We start from the raw sequence: 9,737 nt of genomic DNA on the forward strand, positions 1-9,737 counted from the left end.
TACCTCCCACCCCCAGCCTACCCCTCCAGCAAGCCCGGCCTCCCTAGCATGGGCGTGCCCATGATCCCCGACTACCTGTTCTCTCAGCAGCAGCACGGGTCCGAGGCCAGCCTGCTGCCCCCCGACCACAAGCCCTTCCAGTCCCAGTCCATCCAGCAGCAGCTCTCGCTGACCCCCCTGTCCACCATCAAGGCCTTCGCCACTCAGACGGGCTCTCAGGATCCGAAGGGGACCGCCTACCAGCCCAACCAGGTGACCAAGCCGGGGCGCGCCCGCAAGTACCCCAGCCGCCAGTGCAAGACCCCGCCCCACGAGCGGCCCTACGCCTGCCCGGTGGAGACGTGCGACCGGCGCTTCTCGCGCTCGGACGAGCTGACGCGCCACATCCGCATCCACACGGGCCAGAAGCCCTTCCAGTGCCGCATCTGCATGCGCAACTTCAGCCGCAGCGACCACCTGACCACGCACATCCGCACGCACACCGGCGAGAAGCCGTTCGCCTGCGACGTCTGCGGCCGCAAGTTTGCCCGCAGTGACGAGAGGAAGAGGCACACCAAGATCCACCTGCGCCAGAACAAGGACAGGAAGCTGGAGAAGCCCGGCTCCGTCCCCGGCTCCGCCCCCATCGCCATCCCCACCCCAGTCTCAGGGTACTCCTCCCCCTGCTCCACCTCCTACCCCTCCCCGACCGGCTCCTCCTACCCCTCCCCAGTGCCCTCCTGCTACTCCTCCCCCTGCCACAGCTCCTACCCCTCCCCCTCCAACACCATGTACTCCTCTTCCAGCACCTTCCACACCTCCACCACCTACACCTCCTCCACACCGTCCACCTACATCTCCTCCTCCTCCCCGTCCACCTTCACCTCCCCCTCTCCCTCCACCAACCTCTACAGCTCCCCGGTCGGCACCCCCCAGTCGGACCTTCAGTCCACCCTCTCACCACAGAACATAGACATCTGCTGAGACCGAGTCTCTCATATCTCTGACCCCCCCACGGGAAGGGTTCCCTTTGAACAAGAACAAACATCAACCGAACTCATTGTTACATTTTCGAAAAAAGCACTTCTGCTCCCCTCCCTCCCACGACAACACAGCATCCTAAAACGTGTCAGAGGTGACGGGTGGCGAATGGAGAGAATGGAAAAAAGAAGGTGAAGAAGAGCTTCTCTCTCTCCGATCCAAACCTCAGTACTTCAATGACATCTGAGATACTCAGGCTTCAAGGGAGGACTTTTAACGCTGATGACCTGCTAGTAATCCTGAAACTAAATGAAACGAGACTCTGACTCTGGCTCTCCAGTCATCTCCGACCGTGTACAGTACCGTATAGCCCAGTGTATCATGTGCCATGCTTGGTTGGTCATCCTTCGTAGATTATGATTCTTTCAAGGTGATGAACGTTTTGCATATTGACATGCTTTCATTCAACCCACCCCCGCCCGCCCTCTCCACCCACCCCATAGAGCCATGTTTTTTCTGAATATTGTTTCGATGGTGTGATGTATTGGAGAAGAACAACTTCATATCCCAGCATGTTTATGATTAAGACTGACTTATTGCTTTGTAAATATCACCCATTGGTACTTGGTCTCCCTTTGGTCCATATTATGTGAGGCACAGTATGTGACTCACAAAGTTTTAGTTTTTTCAAAATGCGGAAATTTAATGACATAAAATCGCTATCATCGCTCTGGTGCCTTTTGTAAAGCTGAGCATAGGGAACTGTCTGACTGGATGCGTTGCATCTAATGTAGCCCTCTGGGGTAAAGTGTTTTTTCACAGAATGTAAGAGAGAGAGATTCTAAAGGGACAAGAGATATCCTAGGTCACAGCTTCATTTGTTATGAATGTAAGCGAAAAAATAGTATATTTTTTATAACTGAAATATAAATCTGTACATACGCAGGAGTCGAGATGTCGTTGTTTTACCTACTGAGTAGGCATGGGATTTTTTGTATGTTGTTTACATGCAGTTCATTATTTTGTGTTTATTTTTCATTTTGATATTGTGTTTGTTTTACCCAAGTGACTGTTTTTTGGCTTCTAAAGACCTTGAATGCGCTTAACTGCCAATGATATTTGGTGTACATGATATCCTACGACAAAAAGGGATATGAATAAAATATCAATATATTATGATACAATTGCCTTTGTGTTTTGGTTATTTTCTCTGGGGGGGAAGGGGGGGGGGGCAGGACCACGACATGACCAACGTGTGTGTTGAGATGGTGGCTTAGGTGCTAAATAGATAGACATAGTATATGGACCTACAGATAGATAGACATAGTATGGACCTACAGATAGATAGATATAGTATATGGACCTACAGATAGACAGACATAGTATATGGACCTACAGATAGATAGACATAGTATATGGACCTACAGATAGATAGACATAGTATATGGGCCTACAGATAGATAGACATAGTATATGGGCCTACAGATAGATAGACATAGTATATGGGCCTACAGATAGATAGACATAGTATATGGGCCTACAGATAGATAGACATAGTATATGGACCTACAGATAGATAGACATAGTATATGGACCTACAGATAGATAGACATAGTATATGGGCCTACAGATAGATAGACATAGTATATGGACCTACAGATAGATAGACATAGTATATGGACCTACAGATAGATAGACATAGTATATGGACCTCCAGATAGATAGACATAGTATATGGACCTACAGATAGACATAGTATATAGACCTACATATAGACAGACATAGTATATGGACCTCCAGATAGATAGATATAGTATATGGACCTCCAGATAGATAGACATAGTATATGGACCTACAGATAGATAGACATAGTATATGGACCTACAGATAGACATAGTATATAGACCTACATATAGACAGACATAGTATATGGACCTCCAGATAGATAGACATAGTATATGGACCTACAGATAGACATAGTATATGGACCTACAGATAGATAGACATAGTATATGGACCTCCAGATAGATAGACATAGTATATAGACCTCCAGATAGACAGTGTCACCATGAGAGCAGAACAGTCTCTGGTTGTGTTCCCTTTCTACCTCGCCTATCCTCTAACCTAGTTTCCTTCTCAGAAACCATCGGAGGAGAACATCTAACGGGAGGAACCTTACATCTACGCCTCCAAGGGTGTTTGAGAAGGAAGGAGCGAGGAGCAAAGAGGATTGGAGGAGGACGAGGTGAGGACATGCCCCCACCCTCTCCCATTTATCTCAGCATGATCTATTGTTGTTGTTTTGGAATGTGTGTGTGTGTAAAGATTTGTTATTTCTTTTCACTGATCTCTCTGCCTCGACGACGTTGCATACAGGGATCGTAGAGAGACACACCCTGTCTCTTGGCTCTGTGGAAACTTGGCTCAGAGGTGCGCGTGTCGTAACCAGGAAGATCACACGCAACATGCAACACGTCTTATGTAGCCAGGACTGCTTGTTCAAACCCACACCAAAGCTTAGAGGAGGTGACAGCAACAAACTGAGGTTTTGGCAGTACAATCACACGGGTCGGTAACAGAAGCTGAGCTACGTAAATCGAATCGAATCTTAAAGGTACTAGAAGGACATTCTTTCTTTCACCAAGTGGACCAACTGGAGGATTTCAATACCATAGCAACACACTGAAAGAAATGTGCTTCCCTTTCAACTTTCAATCAAAAGAGCCACATTCTCACGGTACCGAGCATTAATAGTAAAAGCGACGAGCGTTAACAAGCGTGTTTCCTTTAGAGGGAAGATCAAGACATTTCTGATTGCTCCTCCTTTTCATCCCCCTCACCTCTGTCCCCTGCCTGTCTTTCATCGCCACGGTCTCATTAGAGAGGAGCGACTGCGGCAGTCCAACGACTTAACATCCTTAGATCAGTATGGTACAGTGTAGACCAGTCGGCCCTCCCGCTCCAGTAGTCCCTGTCCTTTCTACTACTCCACACCGTACACTAACTGCTTTTCATCTGTAGCTCACGCTGAGTTTGTATGTAGGGATTGCTTGAAAATAGCACATTGTATATTGTACTAGTACTATATATTGTACTGTACCATCATGGAACCTTTTGCCCACTTCCCCCCTGTACAGTTTCTCTACTATGAATACATAAAAAAAAAAAAAAAAACATAGAATACTTTTTCTTACAATGACTGATGGATAGATGATTCACTTACTTAGACAAATGTATTTGTTGTAAGCAGTACTCGAGTTGTAAAAGAAAATCAGGGGGGGATGGTGGATTTTATCATATGGGGACAATTTTAGCATCCCCACAGCGTCAGTGACTTCAGTGTCAGTGACTTGGTAAAAATGTAATTGCATGTGTGCGTGCCCCCTCGGCCACAGTATTTTACTCAATATGCACAAAACTAAATGTTAAAATTGCAGTAATACCACGACCATGTTCATTGATAAAATGACATATTAAGGGATGGAAAGGGGGGATGGCAGTTTTAGAAGGGGGATGATTTTGACAATTTTTATTTCAGGGGGGGATGCCATCCCCCCTCATCCCCCCTGAACTCGAGTGCTGGTTGTAAAGTCGCTTTTCTACTAAATACCAAAAATGTAAAATGTAACCTGTTTGAATGTGGCATGGTTTATTCAGAGACGTTGCTCGGTGCTGGTTATGTGCTTGGCTCCGCTACACCCCGCTTCATGTCCTACTGTGTGTGTATGACAACACCGGTCAGTCCAATGTCAATGTATCGGTCTCAGTGAATCTTCAATCCATTAAACCGTTTAGGTTGAAGCACCAGCACGCAACTGGAGAAAACAGAAGGCGTATTGTGCGATTTCACAGTTTTCACTGGTGTTATCTAAAGTAAACGACGGTCGTGGTAAATTCGTCCTGAGTGCTGGAACACAGTGAGTCATTGTCCAGATCAGGCCATGACCCCATGCCCTGATTGGACGTGACACCGCAGGGTGGGAAACAACCAGGATGAGACAGCTCAGAAGGCTGTCAGAGCTCCGCAACGCTGTGGAAACTCCATACGGCCACTAACCTTGAGAAATCTGCCTCGATTATGACATCTTTTCATTATGACATCTTTTCATTATAAGATCCTTTCATTATGGCGTCTTTTGATTGTAACATCTTTTCGTTATCACATCTTTTGATTATAACATCTTTTGATTATAACATCTTTTGATTTGGACATCTTTTCATTATGACATTTTTTCATTATGACATCTTTTCATTATGACATCTTTTCATTATGACATCTTTTCATTATAAGATCCTTTCATTATGGCGTCTTTTGATTGTAACATCTTTTCGTTATCACATCTTTTGATTATAACATCTTTTGATTATAACATCTTTTGATTTGGACATCTTTTCATTATGACATTTTTTCATTATGACATCTTTTCATCATGACATCTTTTCATTATGCCATCTTTTCATTATGACATCTTTTCATTACAGCATCTTTTTATTACAGCATCTTTTCATTATGGCGTCTTTTGATTGTAACATCTTTTCGTTATCACATCTTTTGATTATAACATCTTTTCATTGTTTGATATTAGTGGTTTGGTTTGATATCAGTTGGTTCTGATTCCTGTGTTATACACTGTGATGACTCAACATGGTATTGTTGCTAACAATGCTAATTGCCTTGCAACTGTCAGTATTGTTTCTCTTTACAATGGTCGTAGCCTAGCAAGAACATCGGTGTAACACACTATGAGTTCAGTCATAGAGAAGAAGAGCTAAACCTATCCCAGGCTGCTTTGCACCATAAATAACAGATAATGGTGGTGACCAGAAATAGAATGTACGTTTTTTTTTTATAGGTATTCATATGCGTGGTACATCCACTCAAACAGCACATGAGATCCCAGAGACAAAGCAGAACCATTAGGCTATAACTGCCCTCCACCTCGCCTTCCATCATCTCTCCTTCTCTCTTCACCTCAACCTCCCTCATCTCTCCTCTCTCCACCTAAACCTTCCTCCTCTCTCCTCCTCTCTTCACCTCAACCTCCCTCATCTCTCCTCCTCTCTCCACCTAAACCTTCCTCCTCTCTCCTCCTCTCTCCTCCTCTCTTCACCTCAACGTTTCCTCCTCTCTCCTCCTCTCTCAACCTCGACCTTTCCTCCTCTCTCCTCCTCCTCTCTCCACCTCACCCCCCTTCCTCCTCTCTCCTCCTTTCTCCTCCCTCCTCCTCTCTCCACCTCAACCTTTCCTCCTCTCTCTCTCCTCCTCTCTCTCACCTCCTCCTCCGCCAGTATGATCCCTGCTCCTCGTCTCGCGTCTCTGAGGTAGGTGTGAAGAGCTGTTATGTAAACGCCTGTTGATGGCTCTGAGCCATGATGACGCAGCTCCCTCTGCCCCCGTAGACACAGGAGAACCACGGGACCCCCTGAAGAGCCTCTTCACCGCCCGACCTGCCGTCTGACCCCTACACTCTGACCCTCAGCACACTACAGACTCCTTCAGCTCACTGCTGCGGTAGGTGCCTGCATGGGGAGTGTGCACTATGCAGTATGTGCCCTAACTTATAGCATGCTAGGGGAGTATGTAGTAATAGTATGCGCCCTAACTTATAGCATGGTTGGGGAGTATGAAGTATGCAGTATGTCCTCTAACTTATAGCATGGTTGGGGAGTATGTAGTATGCAGTATGCACCCTAACTTATAGCATGGTGGGGGAGTATGTAGTATGCAGTATGCACCCTAACTTATAGCATGGTAGGGGAGTATGTAGTATGCAGTATGCACCCTAACTTATAGCATGGTGGGGGAGTATGTAGTATACAGTATGCACCCTAACTTATAGCTATATATACCATCCCTCATTCCATTCTGTGCATTTCAATGAGCCCCGTCCCCCACCAGCCTCCCCAGGTGTACACGACGACACTGAAACCTCCGTCTTAAAGACGGGAGGGAGTCTCACGTCACGTCCACCACGCCCTCTATCATCCCTTCATCCCTTCATCCCTTTCATCTGTCCATCCCTGGAGCAGCCGGGCTCCTGTACCTGCCCATCCGCTGGTCTTTGTTCAGCAGGGCAGAACATTGGGGAACGTTGAGACGCTCTTGAAATATGTCGTATAGGACATAAAAATAAATATATGTCCTGTATGTGACCCTGGCGCTCGTCTCTGGAGGGGAGGGAGGGAGGGAGATAAGGAGGGAGGGAAGGAGGCATAGCAGGTAGGGAGGTAGGATGGTAGGGAGATAATGAGGGATGGAAGGAGGCAGAGGAGGTAGGGAGGCAGAGATGGAAAGAGGGAGGGAGGGAGGGAACGAAGAAGGGAAGGAAGGGGAAGGATGGAGGGAAGGAGGGAAGGACGGGGGGGGAGGGAGGGAGGAAGGGAGAGAGGCAGAGACGGAAAGAGGGAGGGAAGGAGGGAGGAAAGGAGAGAGAGAGGCAGAGATGGAAAGAGGGAGGGAGGGAGGGAGGGATGGAGGGAGGAAGGGAAATGAGGAGGGAGGACGATAAGGAGGGAGAGAGAGAGGGAGATAACACAATGTCTGCAAGACTATGACTGCAAGGGGGCTGCACCTGGAGACACACAACCGAGGTGGGCAGAGCTCGCTCCGTTGTCTGTGTGACCACGCTTCAACTGGCGTTCATTTAACCAGATGAGTCAGAATATGAGTTATAGATCCATAATAACATCTGCCACGGTACAGTACATTGTGCACAGCCGGGCTCAACCCAGCCAGCCAGGCAGGCAGAGATATGGGGAACCAACATCATAAATAAGACACATCCATAAAAACAGCTTGCTGGGGAAGCTTTTCACACCCGGCACTAAATATTGAACAGCAGCGATTTTTTTCGTTTTAGCAGCGAGACGGGGGGGTGAACTCCAGAAGACCGCTGCAGTGAAACATATGCTTGCTGGATTCCTCTCATCTTGAAAGGAGGAGAGGGAATCCCCACAGGCCAAGGAAACAAACTGCGAAGAACATGGTGTAGCTTTTTATTTTATTCTATCCTCCGCGGTGTTGTGTGAACATTGTGTTGTTATGTAACAGCCTTTATTGGATGGATACACGCAGCGATAGATAGATGAGGTATTTGTTGACCTCTTTTGTCATGGGATTTGCAACCACAGGGATTTAATATAATCATTATTATTCATATTATTCATAATCATATTATTATTATTAAGTTATTCGGGCGAGCTAATGAGTTTTATTAATCAACATAAGCAGTAACAGATAGATAGATATATGTATGACATTTATATAGCAGTAACAGATAGATAATGTATGACATTTATATATGGTCCCAATGGGAATCGAACCAACAACCTAAGCGTTGTTAGCACCACACTCTACCAACTGTGTCACAGACGACCACGAAAATCATATATGCCATTTAGCTGACGCTTTTATCCAAAGCGACATACATTGCAGGGAGTGCATCCATTTTCAGTATATGGTCCCAGTGGGAACCAAACCTACAACCTAAGCATTGCTAGCACCACACACACCAACTGAACCACAGAGGATCGTGTGTTTCCGACCACGGACAAAATGGTCCTGCCTCTAGTCGAAGTCGACATGTGAAACTATGACATTTTGTGTGAAAGTGTGAAACCTTGTGAATAACTTGGTGAATTTCTCCATGAGTCAGAGTTAATTTAACTTTCTCATGAGCAGTACCGTGGCGTGACTTGTCCATACTTGATGGTGTGTGACGGGGCCAAATATGACAACTGACTGGCATCACACCCACTGACCTATCGATAATCTGTGAACGAGCGTGTGAGATCGTGTTCTCCGCGTCGTGTTCATTCATCGTGTTCCATGAAACACATAACAGATTCGACTCTCTCTATGTACCCAACACAATTCCTCCTTCCATTCCAGGCATCACAAATAGCCCCCTCCTCCGATTTCTACCTCCACTAGCCTCCCCTGGTCTCTGTACAGTGTATATCCTCTCCTGCTGTCTCCCTAACACTGAACAGACATTCACAGCCGAATATTGACAGTTGATGCATCGACAGCAGTTCGGTGCGAAACTGTTGCGTCCCGTCATGCCTCACTCTGACAGCTGGTCCCCTGCCTGGTGCAGTTCAGCTATGCAGGCTAATATTAGCATGATGTACGCTAACGTAAACAAATCCGGGTTTCATGCATAGTGATGTCATAGAGGAATGGGCTCGTGGGAATGGCGTCGATTCTGCGCTCCCTCAAGAATAGACGCGATCGCACACACATCTCCCAGCTGCTACCAACTGCCAGAGGGAGTGGAACATCGAACATGGAACATCGAAAAACCGTGTAACTGTAACTTTTAATGTTGTCTTTGTTCCGTAGCTATCATGGAGGAGGATTAGCTGACCCGATTCTATTTCTGTGGCTTACCTACACTTATACACTGCCTCAGATACAGCCAAGTGGAGGCCTGCGGAGGCAGACATCGAAGGACGGGCTCGTTGTCAACGCATGGGACGGAATGAGATACGCTCGATACCGTTCCCTATTCCGTTCCATGCTTTACAATGAGGCCTTCCTCCGATGTTCTACCTCCACTAGCCTCCACTAGTCTAAATTCCCGGACTTAAAAGTCTAAAAGAGTGTCTTGAATACACCTTTGTTGAACTACACACCTAATAGGCCTGGCTGCCATACTGTACTGTATACAGACTCGGATTCGCCCTCCGGGGGAGATTTAAATGGGTGTGTATGTAAAGACTGTACAGTATGTACATTATGTATAGGCCTACATGTATGTTTAGGTATGTGCAGG

The 9,737-nt window shown here is 46.5% G+C and overlaps 1 protein-coding gene across 1 annotated transcript in view; it reads left to right on the forward strand.

Annotated features, from left to right (window-relative positions):
- The window catches only part of LOC308174609 (early growth response protein 1-A-like), a 2,735-nt gene extending 1,396 nt beyond the window's left edge, over nucleotides 1-1,339 (forward strand). Inside the window, exon 2 of the mRNA XM_080549711.1 lies at nucleotides 1-1,339. This exon is cut by the window's left edge and continues 401 nt beyond it. Within this exon, the coding sequence (XP_080405837.1) occupies nucleotides 1-963 (963 nt within the window). The 3' untranslated portion in view covers nucleotides 964-1,339.
- The last annotated feature ends 8,398 nt before the right edge of the window (nucleotides 1,340-9,737 follow it).

The sequence above is a fragment of the Nansenia antarctica genome (assembly GCF_963989245.1).
Source record: "Nansenia antarctica genome assembly, chromosome: 20".
Taxonomy (NCBI): Eukaryota; Metazoa; Chordata; class Actinopteri; order Argentiniformes; family Microstomatidae; genus Nansenia; species Nansenia antarctica.